This window comes from Ylistrum balloti, unplaced genomic scaffold, assembly GCF_031769215.1.
Source record: "Ylistrum balloti isolate Yb309-2 unplaced genomic scaffold, AGI_CSIRO_Ybal_v1 Utg370568, whole genome shotgun sequence".
Classification (NCBI taxonomy): domain Eukaryota; kingdom Metazoa; phylum Mollusca; class Bivalvia; order Pectinida; family Pectinidae; genus Ylistrum; species Ylistrum balloti.
Genome location: NW_026782356.1, coordinates 1,426,810 through 1,447,401, shown reverse-complemented (window position 1 = coordinate 1,447,401; position 20,592 = coordinate 1,426,810). Strand labels below are relative to the sequence as shown.

Genomic DNA, 20,592 nt, shown 5'->3' with positions numbered 1-20,592 from the left:
TTTTGGTTATGCTTTGAGTTATAGAAATGAAATTTGGTATGCGGCTTCTTGTTGGAAGTGTATAGATTAGTTTTGATATCCAGTTCGATTTCTTGGTGACCATGACACTTTATGCAGGCTACACATATAGTTCCAAGGAACTCTTGTTTACTTTTACATAGAGACAAAAATCATATAAAAAATTAACTACAGTTAAAATATCACTAAATTAATTTCTAGCAAGTAATTAATGCAATAAATTGTAATGCTCTATTTTTTATTTACAAGACTTTGACAAATACTATCATATTAGACTCAAAGATTTCTCTTCCTTTAATGCTTACAATGTTATGGAACCGAGTTTGAATATGTAGATACTTCACACAACTTCATTGAACCTTTAATTATTTGTTCTGAAGGGAGAATTTATGCTACACAATGTCTGAGGATAATCTTGTGGCCAAGCAGCACTAATTTTCATTGATTGTTAACAAGGTTGATTTTTATGCCCCTGGATCAAAAGATCAGGGACGCATTGTTCATGTACTCTGTCAACTTTAACCTTGTCCATAACTATTACATCGTAAGAGGTGGGGCTTCCATATTTGGCATGTGTGCTCCTTATGACATGAATTCTCTGGTGGTACCTAAATTTGTGAGCATGTGGCCTTAACCATGACCTTTGACCAGCATTTGAAAGTGAAAAAAAATCATTACCCAAAGAAGTCATATCCTGGTAAGTGTTTCACAAAGTTTGCATGCAATTAGCACATGGCTTACACAGTAGTCCCACTTCAAAATTTCGTTGCTACCAGGGACCATAGTGTTTACTGATAAAATTGGCTGCCTGAAAAATAGTACTGGTACTCATAATTTCAGGATAGGACCACAAATTAAAAATGTGGCAAGCATATATATATCAGAACAGGACAAACAGTTATACAACGTAGTAACAAATTGTAACGAGTTTCAATGTGATCCATTAAGTAGATCACACACAATAAAAAATTTATGATTGGCCATTAGAACAGACAATAACCCAAAAGAAAGTCCCAGTTGAGGATCAGCAGGCTTAAATATTTCGCTACAAAATAATCACAAACTCAACTAAAACTTTCAGTGAATTTATTTTAAAGAAATGGGGGCCAGTTTCCCATTCTTAGGTTGTAATTCCATTGCCAGTTATTTATAAGTAAATTTGAAAGGTCAAGAAAATGCAATACAAAATTTACAAATAAAAAGAACACAGTTGTGTAATAGGTGGTCTGATGTGCTTGCTTGGTTCACATTCTCTCAATATTTTACAATACAATTTTACCTGTTACCTCTTCATAGACACCACTTGCTAGCTTAACTCAGCTAGAGATATTGTACAGAACTCCAGCCATTTCCTTCCACATAACACATCGATCACTTTTTATTATACAATTACAGGATATTCAGTTTTAAAAGTAAACTCCCAACTCGAGGACACCATATTAAAACTATATATATAACATGTCATTCACATTTTCAGATTTCTTTTGTATTTTACACTGATAAGATGTTTTACTGTAAATGACTGGTCAATTAGTTTTAGAAACACTGCATGTAAACAGGAAAGGCAATATTGATATGTTCACAGTAAATTTCCAGTGTCACTGAAGTAAATGTCATGGTCTTTTTTAGCAAAAAACGCTCCAGAAAGAAGTAGCTGAACTGATGTCAACTTTAAAATAAACTCTGGTGTCAGGATCATTCTTGATCTTCTGGTAAATTGCAAGATGAATACAGTACTTGATATGCAGCTTCACATCTAGTAGACAAAGATCTTCAAATCATATAATACACAAAACAATCTAATGATTAAAATCAAATTCACCTGGATCAATAAAATAGCAACAGGCCTATCTACACCAGAGTTGTTGTTCCTGAAGTACAAAATGCCCTCTGGGAGGATTGGTTTTTTTACTGCAAATGCTGTGATCTGATTGGTCAAAAACGAGTGAAAATATAAAAACATGTTTTCACTTACTGAAGATATCACTCACAATTTCCCCATAAAATCTTATATTTCACTGCGACAAATGTAATAAATATAGCTATATGTACATGTAAATATAAAATATTTGTATTTAAAGATTCTAGAGTGGAGTTAAAAGTACATTGCTATTTCTATTTTCCTATCAACACTTTCACTGAGGTGGTGACACATAAAGCATTTCAAGCTTCCTATGAGGTATACCTTGGTCAGATCTGTAGAAAATATAAAGTAAATGTTTGCATCAGGAACATGAATATAAGGGGGAAAAAACCTCAACATTCGGTACCTCTTAACATTCAGCATAAATAAGGGAGTTCATTCTATTTATAATCCTTTGATTTGGAGCATTTGTATTTTTTTTTTCTGAGACTGGCTAAAAACGTTTTCTGAGACTGGCTAAAAACGTTCTGATACCTGACTCGTTAAATATTCTTATGAGAAATGGAAATGCAAGTAACATCCTCTATATATACACGTTATGTATATAACTGAAAAATATAGCTTACTCAGAAGAGCAAAATACATTGCTTATGTACTTTGTAAATCAAATGTCAGATATAACCATAGTCCTGTAATACTATACACGACATATACCACAAATTAATTTTAATTCAATGCAGAGTCTGACAATAAAATCAATAGATTTATACATCAAGGATTTAAACTGGCATATGCTGTTTAAGTTATGCATAAAATCACCAGAAACAACGAATAAGTAGAATAATGGGAAAACTTGATCTTGACAGATCAACAACAACAATAAGTACATTCTATCGTCATGTAACAACAGATTCAACATCAACACAGTGAACAGTATGTCTAATTTTTAGTTACATTTAAACTAAGACATCAAAAAACGTTCTTCCTAATACACTACCATCAAAATTAAAACATTTACAATTTTACAAGAGTTCCTGCATGATAATTTGTGAATTAAGTCAGAGTATTTAACAAATGTGCAAGCTTAAAAATGTCTCAGCTTGAATGATCATGCAGTTTTTTTTTTTTTTCATTTTGTCTTATTCACTCAGACTCTTACAACAAAACAATCTTATTACTTAAAGTACTCTCTCAATAAGTAAAGACTTATTTTTCTAATGCCCAAAGTGTGTGTTCTCAAAACTATCCAAATGGTTGAATCCTACCTGTGTCCATTTTGACATATATTTAGGAGTAATTGATGGGAAAAAAAAAAACCAAAAATAATTCAACAAAAAAATAAAAACTACCAGCAACTTTATCGATAAGTGTCAATGAAATATTTCTACTAATGAATCATCTTCCTAATTACTGTTGTTTACTAACAGACACAATATGCTGATAAGGAACCAATTCTTATTACATAAATTAATTTTCCTTCCAATATTTTGTTTCCCAATAATTACACCACATCATGTTTTTGACATAATGTAAACATTTTTCTTTCACATTTAATGTATTTTCATAATCAAGGCAAATTCAATAATAAAATCACTATAATTATAGGTCAGCATACACCTGATAACTTTTGATGATTTTGTTACACTAAAAAATATTGGCAAATTCAAATTTGTACCTCTTCTGATAAAAAAAATTGTAAAACTTCTTGTAAAGATCTTCCTTTATATAGACACGACAATATATCACTTCGCAATTGGCTTTGGGATGTAGCTTAAAACATATTAAGTTAGTTTATGTAAGGACAGGGATTTATCTGTAATATTGGGACTAATGTTTTTCATAATACTCCAGCTAAGAAGTACAGATTTGAAAAAAACAACATGTTTTTTTTCACATTTTCTGTTGACTTATTTCTAAACACAGTAAAACCCAACAACTGTCTATACAACTTTTTTTCCCCACAAAATTTGACTTTTCTTAAAAGATCACTTCGCAACTCTGTTCTTAAGAGAATTGGCATCCATGTATCTATCAAAGTGACTCAATATTATACAAAAGAATTTCATTTATTTTCCTATGATATTCCTTTATCATATATATCAAAACACCTTATCACCAGATTATATCACCAAACCACAACAATTTTGGATTGATAATGCTTGTTGTTATGATTCCTGGTACATGCTAGTCTGACCCAGTCATGATGTTACAACTTAACAGGTAAGAAGTTGACAAGGGCTTAAGAGTTTTACTTGGCCCGACATATTGTAGTCACAGGTTTGTGCTATGAGAAGCTGATCTAGCAATCAAATTAAAGTATTTTAAGAACACAACCATAATTTGTATTTATAAATGAGGGCATATTGTTAAACTATAAACAGTAACAATGTACAACATTTGACCCCTTACACTGTCTCATCCTTACTTACACTCTCTATGATATTTTGACCTTGCAATTACACTATTTGGTTCATATAAATCACACCTTTGGTGAAAACTCAATGTCACACACTTCTGCTTGTGGTTTTTAACAAAAATCCATCAATTTCTTTCAAGGTCAACATGCAATCAACTGTAAGGTCATATATCTTTGGTACTCAAGGTCAATGAACACACTACAATTCTTTATGTACAGATACAAAACAGGAAGTTTCTGCGTAGGGTTCATGGCTGGTCAATAATCGCAATATTTTCTAAACATGTCCTAATGCCATTGATTGTTCATGTCATCATAAGCTGGACGACACCAATATTTATTCCTGAACATTAAAGTCACAGACAAAATGTGTTTTTAAGGAGCATCGTAAGTTCCATAGGTATGAAGTGTTGTTATGTTACGTAGTACATCACTTTTGGACTGCATATTTCTTCTTGCCTACTTCATTTACAACACATACATGCTGAAACAGAATAAAATATAAAAAGATGTAAGATTTATTATTTTGAACAATCACTAGCTTAATGAAAAAATCTCACAAGGATCTTGGCCTCCATCTGTGTATGGTATTTGGTTTCTATTTTTCCTGTCATTTTCTCACATAAAATTTAGGAAATATTTACCTCTAATAAGCCCATGCCCTGGTAATAATCACAACCATATATTTTATAAAGTTATGAAATTATTTCACAGCCTTAGCTTGTAATCAACGCATTTCTGAACTAAGAACAACCATAACTTTGACCCCTTGGGATTTAATTTACAGGACAGATATGGTAACTTGCTCTAAGTTCAATGATGACCACTGTTACACCCTTAATGTGACACATGTTGATCAAAATTTTGTGCCTAAACATTAATGTCCTTGGATCAGCAATGTTGTGAAAAATAATATGAAAGCTTACCAGTATCTATTTGCAGCAGTCACTTGTACTATTATCATAATATCTAAATGAATGTGTATAGTTATTGAATGATGAGGATAAGAACCAGGTCAGACAGGTACTTAAAAATCCTTGATGGCCACTACTAACTATACCGAATCTTTCACCTGATTTAAAATCATGCAACCATGAGCATTCACAGGTAAAAAGGATTTCTAAAATTTAATCAAAACAATGTAAACATCTGTTATATCTTTTTGCAGATTATCCATGTGTAATGTCCAATTCAGTTCCTGGACACCATCAAATGGTGATAATGTCGGATTCAGTTCCTGGACACCATCAAATGGTGACAATGTCCGATCCAGTTCCTGGACACCATCAAATGGTGACAATGTCCGATCCAGTTCCTGGACACCATCAAATGGTGACAATGTCCGATCCAGTTCCTGGACACCATCAAATGGTGACAATGTCCGATCCAGTTCCTGGACACCATCAAATGGTGACAATGTCGGATTCAGTTCCTGGACACCATCAAATGGTGATAACTAAGTGAGTAATATACTGTAAGTGTTACTTACTTTTAAGAACATATTTTACCTACATGAATTCATTCTACTCTGAACTGTAAAGGAGTGAACCAAAAGGGTAATTATCATCCTTTTATCCTTCCAACTTTTTCAGAATTTGACAAAAGAAACTAGAACCGTCATTGTAAATATATCATACCATTCTACTTTTATAGTCAATGGTCACTGTGAAGGTCATCAAAATTAAAGAAATACATTCAAATTATGTTTTTTCCCTCTTATTTGTTTCTTCATTATACGTAATTTGCAAATCCCTCTTGAGAAATAGTGATAATTGTCAAATCAATGATGGCTGCCTGTCAGCCATTTTGTTTTAATCATTATAGTTCAAAAATTGCCAAATACACTCTAAGGTTAAAAACCAAGTGGGATCTAAAAATAGAACACAAGAATGATCCGTCCAGTACTTCTGACATAAATAGGAAAAACAAACTATCACTGTCAAAACACAAGACGACTGCCTGTTGGCCTTTTTTCATCAGTCTTAAGCTTGACAGTGCAGTACATGACATGAAGAGGAACATACAATGTAAATGAATTCTGAAAATGATTCATCATCTACCCTTCAAGAAGTACAGCAAACTTCAGTTATCAAAATACAAGATGACCATCCTTCCAACATCCTGTTTTACTGATAAAGGTTGACAACAAGTGATGATAGCTTGGGAACATTTGTCACATATCAAATTTTTAGAAAGATTTATCCATCCCATGCAGTCACAATCATCTGATCATAGTAGACTAAAATGTGATGACAACCTGCATGGTTTCACATGATTTAAAAAAAAAATCTGTAGGAGAAAGTATACTGGCATTTTTCTGTTCACAGACAGACAGATGGACAGCCTGATTTCAGAATATATATTCTTCAAACAAATATCAGTCAACATCAAAACAATGCAAATGCACCTACAAAATAAAAATATTCTTTAAACTACCTTTATATACTTACCAATTATAGCAACATTATTCTAATATTGAGAGGTCAATGGGCTTTAGCAGTCATCTGATTATATCAACCTATTACTTACATATATAAAAGCAGTGATGGTAGTGGAAACAATTATTAAATGATTGACATGCAAATATAATCATAATCCAAATTTAATAAATCCAGGGTAAAAATATGAACAAGAATTACATGGAAACTCCTGAAAAAATACCAGAATAAGATCAGGTGTTCCCGAAGAGTAAGTATCTTCAGCTTCATCGACAACACTCTTCAACAATAAATTTCAGATTTTTAATTAGTTCTCTCAAATTTTAGCTGAATGCCAACAGTAGAAATAGATTTCTACAGGTGATAATGTGTTTTTCAAGATGGCAGCCATATTATATTTTCAATCGTCCCAAAAAGTAAAACCGTTTGTTTGTTTAAAGAAAGTTTCTGGCAGAACATAAGAAGTTTAAATTAAGTGTTGCTCAGTATATAATAATGTGTCTGCCTTATAAAACTTTTGAAGAGGCCAAAAAATAACAAACACTTTGTCAGTTTACATCCCCATAGATTTCAGTTCCATGGTACCAGGAGACCTTGAGAAAACCAAGTTTAAAATTTGGCAGCCACATTTGATTTCATACTGACCCAAGAATAGTCACTTGATCAGAACCACCATAGAAACATTTCAGTTTGTGCTGAATCTCACCAGTGGAAACTGGGAAGGGTTAAATGTTAAAAGTTTACGCACAGCAGATGGCACAGCACAAAATACAGGACGGCAGACAAAACTTAATGGTTATAAGTGTCGGATGACCTAGAAATTGTTAATGTATTGTGAGGGTTTATAGATATATTGAAATGAAAGTGTGTTATACATATCAATCCTGAAATGAAACATTCATCATTCAGATTATAGTTAAGCAGTGATGATTGTGCAGATTTTGCTGAAATGCATATTAAGCAGATAATTCAGATCTCATCAGGCAATTTTCCTGTAGCGATAACCAGTGGAATAAAGTTCCCTGAAGAGTAAGAGTATGATTCAGTTTTTGTTTCCAAGGGTTCTCAGAATTTACATACACATTTAAAACACATAAGTATAATATTGCTGCCAGAATGGTATTAGAAATATTGGACTATAAGACTTACTGTATTTTCAGCATCTAACACACTAAAAATATCTTTCCAACAATTGCAGTTTTGTATATACTGACAGTAGCAATTATTGTCATTGTGCATATTTATCGTTGTGTTTATTTGTTAAAAAATTGATATTGCTTTAATATATATATTCTCAACACAAAATAATGATTTTTTTTTCTTACATTCTTTTTAAATACAAAAATTCCAATGAAGACACAATGTGTTAGACTGAAAATACTTGATTTTTTCCGCCAAGTTCAAAATACATGTAACTTATATTGAATCATATGTATTTCAAAATCAGGATTTACTTCTAACTTATGGATGTGAAAAATTGCAAGAACTTACTAACCATAAAGTTAACAATATACATGCAAACCTGGTGCTACCAATATTTCTTTCAAACTGATATTTCACATGATTCTTCAATTTCTACTCTCTCACTCTACCTTTGGTGTAAACAAATTGTCCAGAATATAAACTTGAACATTTTGAAATATTCGCAATAATTAGAAACCATGAAAAACAAAACTTCATGAGTTGATACAATCACCAAGCAAAATTTAATGCTTAAGCAGTATTTAACAGCTGCAGTAAGATTCTGCGCTAAAGCACTGAAGTTTCCCAGCATCAGTTTTGTTTTCTTTTGTCTCATAGAAATCTTATATGGTTAATATGATTACATAAATTGTGCACAATTGACAATGGACAACATTTATACTTTCAGCTAACTATCAAAATGTGCTGTGAAATTTAAGTGTCACAACGCAGATCACACTGACAGTAACATACAACAGTAGAACCTTGTTTATCCTAAAACTTTAAACACTGTCAAAAATTGTGAAAGTTGAATCAAGATTATCTATTTTCTGTCCTGCGTATTAACAGGTCAGGAACATTCTTGGAAAGTCAAGACTTGTTTGTATTTTATGGATGTGTATATCCCACGTAACACAACAAAATTGTGGATCAAGTGAAGCATATTTCATCAATACTTACATCTCTTTAAGTTATCATGAACAACTTTTCTTTAAATAGTTTGAGTTTGGATGCATTTTTGAGGTTTTCAAACCACAGAAAAAACGAAAATTTGAACAACAAAATTGTTGAAAATGTTCAAGAAATAAATATCCTTATCAATAAACAAAACATGCTTATAAAAACCAAAGAGGTGCAAAAATCAATAACTCATTAAAAAAAACCCCTCAAATTGAATTCCAGAATTTTGCTGTTTTTTATTATGATATAGGACACACTCAGTTGTAAAAGACAAAGAAGTCAGCTTATAAATTAAGACAGTCATTGACTTCCGTAAGAAGTTCCCTTTAACCCCAATGAAAAGAAACAAATAAATAGTCTGGATGACTGATAATATACCGCAGTGCACATTGTGAAATGGTATAATGGATCTGTTGAACGCTGAATCAAGACTTGACAATTTCACATGGGTAAAACCCTGTCTATAACAGGAAACAGAATTGGAGAGTTCCGGATATAACATTAATGTTCTACTGTGTATTTGAGCATTGCGGTGATGAATGGTATATTTATACATGATAAGCCCATGCTCTACAATGTGTTTGTCTAAGATCATTAATCTCTCTCAAAAAACAATGGGCCCTTGCTGTCTCATAAGTAGCTAAGGGACCAGTAGTATAACTTCTCTTTAGTCATTTGATATCAGTCGAGAATATGCACAGAAATGTGATGGTACCATTTATATGCATTATACCGGTGGGGCTTTTTCAGTCTTGACATCCGGGATATCCCAATTTTGACAGAGGGTCCAACGGTGAATTAAAGGGCTAAGCCAGGTTTACATAGCAATATTCTGAACTGATTTAAAAAGTACTCATACAACACACTTATTGGATATATTTACTAATCCACATAAAGGTTTCTGAGCTCTAAGGCAGGAGATTTGGGACTCTGAGCTGGACGTTAACATAACCAAAACTATAACCAAAATACCATACCCTATTATTTCTTGTAGCTTCTCTATTGCAAGACTAGAATCTCATGAATATTCAATAGTTGTATTGTTCTACAAAAAAATTTTCTTTTCATTTCTATGTAATTTTGAAATTCGATGATCTTAGATTTTGCTGAATCATTAAATGTGTACATAATTATACCTGCGTCTTTCTTATCAAATGTATATATTTGTATACAAAACTAAGAATTCTTGTTATCTCCCTTGAAAGATTTCAGAGGTTGATTCAACAACATAAATCTATCCCCATATATCTGACATGATACGTCTTATTTCAGAGTAAGTTCCGATAAGGAAAATTCCCAAAACAGATCAGACATTTGTGTAATACTCTGAAATTCTCAATACAAAATCTGATCTAATGCTGAATGAGATTCTATAGCTATAAAGAGAAGTCATAAGAAATAGTTATTGATGACATTGGTCTGTAATAATCACCAGACTGAAACAAGGGCCCATAACTCTACTCACGTTAAGGTCTCGGTACATTTCATTGTAGTCCAAAGCATACCCTACAATGAATTCATCTGGAAGTTCAAACGCCGTGTCTGAAATGAAGAACAAAAGCCAAACTGTTTAGATTATGATTCTTTGTATTGTGATACGCCACATAAATGGTACTCACATTGAGATCACGGAAATATTCGTTGTAGTCTATTGCGTATCCAACTATAAATTCATCCGGTATCTCAAATCCTGTGTCTGTAACGCAACAAGAAGCACGTTAACACATAAAATACAGTTTTACTATGCTGTTGTAAGCATTGCAGAAAAAAATTTACTTATAATATCAGTGGTAGTATTACTGGATGAAAACTTTGTTACACACATATTTGTGGGCTCTATAAACTATTGATGTTATCTTTTTATCACAGTAATGTTGATTTCTTGTCTTAATGACATATTTCAAATTTGAAATCCCAAATGTATTTTCCTTTTTTATGAATTGTTTATTTATGACTGTTATTGCGATGTACCTCCAATTAACTTCTCAATTTTCTATCAAGAGGCACATCAAACACATTAAAATACAACCCATTACTTTAGCTTGTACAAAAAATGAGCTGTAAACAGAAATGAAGATGAGGATGGTGTTAACTTGATATACCACACTAGTGTAAGTTTAGGAAAATCAAATGGCCATGTGCGAGTGCTTTCATAGTCAGAAACACACTGACATCTATCAATTAATATTTATATGGAGAGATTATGTAATTGAATAGATCAGGAGATGTGTGCAGGTTTTAAGTTGGTGAGGTAGGTTGGAATTATATTCAGCTACAAATATTTTTTAAAAATCCAGTCAATCACACAGATGCATATTCTTAAAATACATTCAACATATACCTATATATTATGTTAATGTTGTAATCAAATCTCTGAGATAAAACACTTACTAAAGTAAACAATACATAAATAACATTGTTGATCATTAAAAAGCATTAAAACATATTTTAAAAGCAAAAGAATTAAATGTAAAACTAGATCTGATATGAAAACCATCCTATATCTTTAATCCTAAAATTCTTATTTCAGTAAGTCTTATATATGGTAAAATTTAGATAAATGAAAAAAAAAACCTTCAAACTTTGTCATCATTTTTGTCATGTCTGACATCTGATGATTGTAAGTGTAAACTGAGTACTACTTCACAAGCACAGACTAATGTTGATTTACTCAGGTTTCCTCAGAAAATCAATAAATGTAATAAACATTTATTAATTAAGATTACTAATGGTAACGGAAGATCTATATTGATTTATACCATGTAGAAGCAGACACTGGTATCCATGTACACCAAGCTGTTCACTGATCAATGACATAAATGTACCTCACCAGTCAACAGATTTCTGTATTGTAGCTCTACTGCAAAACCATATGAGATGCACCCAAATAGAAATTTTACAATCCCATTGTTCACTGTCAACAAGATTAATTTTACATCAAATCAAAACTCAATATATGGTATCTCCTTAAATACCAAATGTCAACACAAAAACTACAACAAAACAGCTGGATTTGGACCCATGTTTTAATCTGACACCTTCACAATACCTGTTGATCAAAATCCAATAAATCACAACCAACCTTAAAAACTCCTAAGTTTTTGATACTCAAGCTATTTGACCTTGAAATTTTGCGCTGATTAAAACATTCATTCTAAGTAAATCAGTCATTCACATACAACTGGCCAAATGTTATGGCTTTCCGCCTCTTGCTTGTTTTGAAGACTTTAAAGACTTTGACCTACTTAACATATGTGACCTTGAAAGTGTATCAAGGTCATTCATATGGACAAAATTACTAGCTCTTCATCCTTGCATGCTTCTTGCAAAATGTCATGCCCACATGCCACTTAGTTAATTAAAAGAAGTTGTCCACATATCATAACACACTTGACCTTGAAATCTGGTAAAGCATTTCATAAGAATTAGATTAAAGTAGAACTGCTGGACAAATTAATTAATGGTTTAGCAATAGACAACAAAACAACATGTAATCATATTCTGAATAGCTACATGCTGGTAGGGTATCACACAACTCAAAACAAAAAAGAAAACTCAATGTCACTGTAATAACTGCACACAAGTTCTCACCTATAGCATAAATATATAAACAGGACGTTTAACTCAGTCTTCAACATATAACTGTACAGAGCAGCATATCAGCTGGATTCCATCTTTTGGTGATGAGCTTTATCCACTATCAAATCCCATTATTTCCTTGCTTCTAGTCTCTTCAAATCACTCAAAAACCTACCCCTGCATTTTATCCCTCAACATAGCTGTAGAGAATCGTTCATCCTCTAGGAGGACCAGAGGGAGAAATCTCAACCTAACAATCGCAACCTGAAGGGTAAGATTCTTAAGTGGACCAACGAAAGGCTTTGCCTAGTGTTATTTGACAAAGGGATTTATGAATATTTTTCTCTTAACATGTTGGATTTTATACTGTGTATTTGGTAATATTTTCAAGGGAATAAATTTCGCTATATTTATAAAGATGGCATGAAACTCATTACCCAGCTTACAATTCTACAGTGAATGAAATTCTCAAAAAAAAAATCTGCGATGAAAAATTTAATATCCCTGGACTAGCCCAAACCTTGATACCCAGGAAATAATAAACAACTACATAGTATCCTGGGAAAATGTTCTACAATGTCGTTGTTTGGTCACATAACTGTTATTAAAGGGGATACCCCTTTTCATAGTCCAGCATAAATGAATAATTCTGTTCATTACTGCCTTAGGGCTACTGATTCTCAATTAACATGTATCTAGATTTATTTTTTCCAAAATGAATATTTTAATACTTTTTATCAAGTAAATTGTATAATAACTATAAGTTGTTCAAAATTGATTTCTCCTTCTGCCCAAATCAATTCATGCTGCTAGTTTAGAAACCCCTTTCATAGTAATTTTCTCAGCAAAAAATAATAAATTATTCCCTTCATCATCCTGTCTTTTAAGTATAACTACATCTCTACAATAACAAAAGGCCCAAAGGACCTGTATTATTGATCAGAAATCTATAAAGACACAGGCAACTTGATTGGGAGAGTTTATTTTGAAAACTTTTAGATTCATCTCAAAACATCATATTCCTTCTTTACACCATGTTTATGTCACAGATGAACTAACAAAACTCTGAATCTCTTGGTTATGGAGAAGTGGTTGCTTGAAAATTTTAGCAAAATGGACCAATGTGGCCTTGACAGTGGATCCATTTGAGCAAACTGGTAGACCTCCATCCAAGAACGCTACTGGCACAATATAAATATCAAGACCTTGGACCTCTTTGTAATAAATATGTTTTTAAAGATTTCAACACATCTGACCCTTGTGACCTTAAAAATGGAACAAGTCCATGCAGTTGAATAACTTTGGTACATCTTCACTCAATGTGCTATTGGCCAAATTCCATCTTCAATAATTGGCCTCTTGGGTGCTGAGAAGTTATTTTGACACCCTTAACCACAGCGACCTTCAAAGTAGGTAAAGATCATTTATGTGAACAAACTTGTTAGTTCTCCATCTCAGTCTGACCACTAACCTTATATAACAACCCTTTGGCTCTTGTTAATTGAAAAAAAGACATTTCAAGATTTTGAAAATTTGTCCCTGAGACTTTGAAAGTGAATTAAATGAATTAAGGTCATTACTTCATTCAAGTTGGTAGCCCTTCATCCCAGTGTGCTATAGACTCAATATCTGGACCCTGGGCTTCTTAGTCATTCAGAAGAAGTTGTTTAAAGGGAAATGACACAGTTAAGTTGACAAAACTGAGAGTTGGCCTCATATTGGGTTCGGATTTATTTATATCTAATATCACAGTAGAAATATAAATCCACACTCAGATTCAGGTAAATTCAAAGTGTTTGTTATAATCAGACCAGCTGTTCATGTCAAACAGCCCATATGTAAGAAGTGCTAATTTTGATTTTGTTATACATCATATTGGTACTTACAGTCTGGTCTGTAACCAATAATGGCTGATCGTCTGGCAGTTCTCTTCACACAAAGACTGAAACAAAACAATGAACTTGTACTGGAATAAATCCTACTTATAGATTTCTGATTTTTACTTAGACATGCTACTCCTGTCAACGAGTTATGAATATAGCCTTGGATACAAAAAATGTTACCAAATATCCTGTCTGCTTTGTCAATCGAAATCTGTGCCGACAAACAAAGAAATTTTTTGTATTATTTTAACGAGGAAAATTCCATAGCTTCAAACTTGTTGACATGTAAATCTAAAAGTCTATTCATATCTAGCTTTTTTATAAATATTTCACATTTAGATCATTAATGCCACATACGAAATTTGAGTAAATTACACTATGATTGAACTTTGTATCGTACATCATACAGCCCAATGTAAAGTGACTATCCAGGGGACCAGTATAAAGTGGTCATCATGGTCAGCAATCTGGTTTTTATCAAACTTTTTGCACTTGTAATTTCTTGGGGTTTTCTTTTCATAATGCAGAATTATCTGATCTTATTAGCATGTTCTGTAAAATCGTATTCATACATATTCATGGGGCTCAATTTTTGTACTTTTTTTTTTTAAAAATCGAATCTTTTGTAAACGCTTGATTACATGGATAAATATAATTCAAAATCCACTTATATTAATCTAACTGTTTGTTGAGATATCAATTTGTGGATTAGGATTGTCCATGAAATCAGCAAAAATAAAACCCTAACAAAAATTAATGATTTTACATTATTGTTTGTTATGTCATTTGTTTGTGTGAGAATCTCACATCATATTCTCACAAGATTTTTTTAATGTTATTCTTACAAACGAATGATACAAAAGTAAGTGAATAGATGTAAACTCCACCTTTGTTATAATACCATCTATAGTTAATATAGATGTACACTCAACCTGTGTTATAATACCATCTATAGTTAATATAGATGTACACTCAACCTGTGTTATAATACCATCTAGCGTCAATATAGATGTACACTCCACCTGTGTTATAATACCATCTATAGTCAATATAGATGTACACTCCACCTGTGTTATAATACCATCTAGAGTCAATATAGATGTACACTCCACCTGTGTTATAATACCATCTATAGTCAATATAGATGTACACTCCACCTGTGTTATAATACCATCTATAATCAATATAGATGTACACTCCACCTGTGTTATAATACCATCTATAGTCAATATAGATGTACACTCCACCTGTGTTATAATACCATCTATAGTCAATATAGATGTACACTCCACCTGTGTTATAATACCATCTATAATCAATATAGATGTACACTCCACCTGTGTTATAATACCATCTATAGTCAATATAGATGTACACTCCACCTGTGTTATAATACCATCTATAGTCAATATAGATGTACACTCCACCTTTGTTATAATACCATCTATAGTCAATATAGATGTACACTCCACCTGTGTTATAATACCATCTATAGTCAATATAGATGTACACTCCACCTGTGTTATAATACCATCTAGCGTCAATATAGATGTACACTCCACCTTTGATATAATACCATCTATAGCTAAATTGCCAAATTTAATGTTACACCAACATTTAAGGAAATGTAATTATCGGACTGAACACTAAAAAAACCCATATATAATCATCATAGTGTAGCCTTACCTAGCAACTTTCACCATTTTACATTCAAACTGTTTGAGGTGTTCCAGTAGACGTTCCATTGTCCGTCCTGTGTCTACGATGTCTTCTACGATCAGTACATTCTGAACAAACAGACACATGTAATTAAAAACAAGTGGTATTTAATCTTTTAATCATGTTGTATTCAACACTATCCATATTTTATGGCATTAAATCTAAATCAGATGTTTTTCTTGTTAAACAAAATCATGACGTGTAAATATACCGTATGTTTAATTTGCAACGTAAGTAGTTTCAGGGTAAATTGGATCATTTACTTTATATTTTCTATTCATACGTACCTTTCCTTTGAGGTTTTCCAAACTGTCTCCTCCTATCACTTCTATTTTGCCACTTGACTGGTCATCCTAATAATATTTCAAACAACAATCCAACATGTCCTGGAATCTTATATAATCAAAGTAATTAAATGGTATCAATTAGTCTAGTTACTGAGCCCCTAGGTAGAGAGAGGAGAAGCTATTGTTGTATAAACAATATATTGCAGATATTTAATTACCACAAATGTTTTCACTAAAACTTAAGATTACAACCACAAGATGTAATATTTCTTAGCATAAATGATAGCATTCAATTCTCTACAAACTTTTTTCTGTTTTCATGCACAATTCCTGAAGGACAGTCTACTGCCAAAAATTGCCTTTTCAAGTGGTCAAATCCCTTCCAAAAACATTAGTCTAAAGGTCTGATTTAAAATTGACTCAAATTGCCCCCGAGATACATACAAGAAATAACTGGACATCATATGATGTGAGCTGATTCCACAGCTGGATTCTGTAACAAGTTATGATTTATAATTAACACACATACTACATAGCTCCGAAGGCGTATAAAGTCGACAGCTAAAGGGAGAGGTTTTTCCATATGGCTGTTCATCTGTTTTATTCTGTCTAGTAAGTCTGTGAAGAATTTGTAGCCTCCTTTTAGCACACACAGCGCCACCATTCCTTCTGATGAAAAGTCACGTACAATATCTTGGGCTAATCGTTCAATTCTGCAATGTCAAAGTTATCGTGACAAAATATAGGTCAAGGTTTACCCCTCTGAAAATAAACATATTCCATATCAAGAAAAAAACTGAAAACATGGAGAAATTTTCCTAAAAAAGGGAAAAAAATCCCCAGACAGAACTAATCAGTATATAGATATATGACATATTTTTGAAACATGCCATTATGAAAAAGAAATGTCAATATAACCTCAACATTGTCATGTTTTATTCAATATGTACCCTTCATGTATGTCATATGTTTTTAACCTATTGCTCCTCTGAATTCTGACCAAAAGAGCTGTCTGAAATTTCTCGAAATAGACCAAAACTTCCCCTTTTTCCCCATTACTCAACTTGTATGTTATTCATCACTTGCCAGCACTTTAAACAATGTATCACTCAAATGCACTTTTTTTACAGTCTTTACAGATTAACCAGATTTTTCACACAAATTTATCACACACTTGCACTTTTAGACGTTGAACAGGTATACATAGTATTTAAACTCAGCTGACAACTTGCAAAATTTGACATTAAAGTGATCACTCACCTGTACTTTTCTATTTGTAACTCATTGTGACTTACCTGAACTTTACTTTTACAGGTAATCAACAATCACCTGCACTCTTATGTAACACATCAGACCTTAAATGTACTTTTATACTGAAATCACATTACATTGTACATCCACCCTAAGATTAACAGGTGAATTCAAATCTGTACTAGTACTGTGACTGCGAATGACTAAATTCACATCAGCTGCGTCTTTGAAAAAGGCTATATCAAAATAAAAAAAAATAATAGAATTTACAGAGTAAGAACACTCACCTGTCCTTGATGAGTCCTCCTGGTATAAGAATACGATCCAGTGTGCCTTGGTAGTGGTTGGGGATACAGAACATGTCGAGGGGATATCCACTAGCCCCATCCTCAATCTGCAGTCAGAAATGTGTTTTATCAAATTTAGGTGATCAGGATCAGACATTCAAAAGTTTCATAATTACTGATATAGACATCTTTAAAGATTTTAGATTTCAGGTTTAATATTAGAATTCTCAAACAATAACATATTTGGGGAGAAATATTCCTTGGTTGGTTAGCTGGAGGTTGGTCGATGGAGGAGATTGAACCACCATATTCATACTTAAACTGTGATACTTACTCCAATTTTGAGAACTCACTATATATCATAATTATTGGACTGGTCAAATTCTGGAACTGATATTCTGTACTTGCCTGAACAAATACTATGAAACTTATACTGTTTTACTTTCTACAAAGGAACTGTACCAGTATACTACAAGTTAGTAAACATTGGGTTACATTTTGATGATGTTGGCTTTGGAAAGAAAATATATATATGTTATATTTTCAAGAAAACTAAATACCTATATATACTATAACATACTTGCACCAATACATGTAATAAAATACAAATTATAGTACAGGTATTGGTCTGGAAAGCAAGGGGTGTAACTCTTAACATGTATTTATATGACCAATAACTTTATATATGAAGTTAAGGACCAATGCATAGGATTATCATGGCAAGGGAAAGAATAATTTTTTCGAAGAGTTTGTTTAAATTTCTCTCATGAAAGTGAATCAACCAATGCAACAGATATTTCTTCCTCTCTTGCTAAATAGATTAGCTAATGTGAGGGGGACAATTGTTTCATCTAAATCCAGGTAAGATTCCCCAAGAAATTCTTAAACCCTACATGGATAGAATATATATAAATGATAACTCACTAAGACTACTGTTACATACTTTTCAGATTTCACGTTTGATTTGCTCTGTTAATTAGCATTTTTGTCACAAATTACACAACAATTCCAAACTTAACCTATGTTGACTATCTTATGAGATTTCAAGTGAACTGGTTTATCTTGCTAAGATGGCCATGACCTTCCTTATCAAGAAGATCCCAGCAATACCTGAATGTACATTAGTGCATGACCTCTGAGGTGAGCTTATGTAGAATTAATAATGTATATAAGCTGAATTGAAATGACAAATTGAATTTATATGAATGAATTTAATAAACTGAAAAGCATGATTCCTTCATCACCCCACAGGTCATTCTACTTGTGAGAAAATACAATTATTCAAGTATTGTTAGCTTGAACTTCGTTCACGTAAAATTTATCATTTTTCAAAGTATATTTTAACACTTAATTATGACTCAAGAGTGATGCGCTTGCGACACTACGAAAAAGATTAAAGTTAAAATTATTCATTTTCTTTGTAGAAATCCCCGATTTCTCAGTACGATTCCAAACGGATTCACACCATGCATCTCATGATGAAATTACCAGGAAGATATGTTGAACATTAATGAAAGTCAATCTTTGTCTAATTGTGTTTTAATAACTCACCACAATACAATCCCGTGTTTTCTCGCCATCCTGTTCTCTCTCCTTAGACATTTTGAACATAAAATGTCTGACTGCTTGATATCCTTAGACTACGTTGACTGATATGCCTAATTCACTGGGGTAACCACATGGTTTCTTAGCGTAACGAGTGGTGATCGCTGAACGGAAATGACATTTACACACTAAAACCGAAATGAGACATAGGTCGAAGGTACGGAATTGTAATCACACACAACATGATCACTGTACACGGATTAGATATAGATTCCAGACGAAGCGAATACCTGGAGGACGCTTGATGTCAGGATGTAAAACAACATTTACCAATTTTAATGCTGTTGTGTATAAAGTCGATATTTAGTAGCGAATGTATTTCTGGTGTAAATCCAACCGCAGATAAAAAGTTGAAAAATATATCTTTAAAAGGTTTGTACCACCGAAAATTTCTTGTCCGTGACAAGGAACATCCATGCCAAATATGAAAACCAAACCTCTTATAATGCAATATATATGGCCAAAGTTAATGGATTTTTCCAAACCTAGGTCAAAGGTCCCTCTCAGTGGTATAAGTCCAGCACGGTCCCAGTGACATCTGGTGTCTCACAGGGGGCCGTGCAGGGACCTATTCGCTTCTTGATATATATCAACGACCTCTCTGACTACATTTAGCACAACACTTTCCGACTCTCCGCTGACGACAGCATCATCTACAAGCAAATTTCGTCTAAGAAAGATGCACTAAATCTCCAATGAGACATTGGCGTCGCATCAAAAAGATACTGGCCTACTAAATGTACGGTTTTGAAATTTCTACTAATCGTCCCAAATTTCACGCATTATCTTCATGGTAATATACTTTTAATCATAGATTTGGCAAAATACTTTGGCGTCACACTACAATCTAACTTGAAATGGGACAGACACATTGACTTGAGTTCATTCACAGCAAATATCTTGGCTTTCTCAAACGATATTAGTCGTAATTGACTAAACAAAGTTCATTTGTTACATAACCGACCACTGGGAATTACTTTGCAGGCGCGGATCGAGGATTTCGAGTTAGAGGTGGCGCACATGTTGACTGAAAAATAATCTCTTTTGTATTGTCGGACCAATCCTCCAAAAACAAACTTTAATACAAGGTTTCTGTCTGTTTG

At 32.8% G+C, this 20,592-nt stretch overlaps 1 protein-coding gene across 1 annotated transcript; it reads right to left on the bottom strand.

Annotated features, from left to right (window-relative positions):
- Positions 1-1,087: 1,087 nt before the first annotated feature.
- On the bottom strand, positions 1,088-19,568 carry LOC132556393 (hypoxanthine-guanine phosphoribosyltransferase-like). The gene is made up of 8 exons (XM_060220800.1): positions 19,436-19,568; positions 17,885-17,991; positions 16,876-17,059; positions 16,347-16,412; positions 16,027-16,127; positions 14,344-14,399; positions 10,498-10,574; positions 1,088-4,782 (listed from the first exon to the last, which is right to left on the bottom strand). The coding sequence occupies exons 1-8, from the start codon at positions 19,493-19,495 to the stop codon at positions 4,729-4,731; spliced, it is 705 nt and encodes a 234-aa protein (XP_060076783.1). The 5' UTR covers positions 19,496-19,568; the 3' UTR covers positions 1,088-4,728.
- Between the last annotated feature and the right edge of the window lie 1,024 nt (positions 19,569-20,592).

Excerpts from the sequence above, each read along its gene's own strand:
- LOC132556393 (XM_060220800.1), bottom strand. The coding sequence starts at position 19,495 with ATGTTCAAAATGTCTAAGGAGAGAGAACAGGATGGCGAGAAAACACGG. Across the intron at positions 17,992-19,435 it reads AAACACGGGATTGTATTGTG|ATTGAGGATGGGGCTAGTGG; the intron begins GTGAGTTATTAA and ends TTCTGACTGCAG. Across the intron at positions 10,575-14,343 it reads TATTGGTTACAGACCAGACT|ACACAGGATTTGAGATACCG; the intron begins GTAAGTACCAAT and ends GTTGCGTTACAG.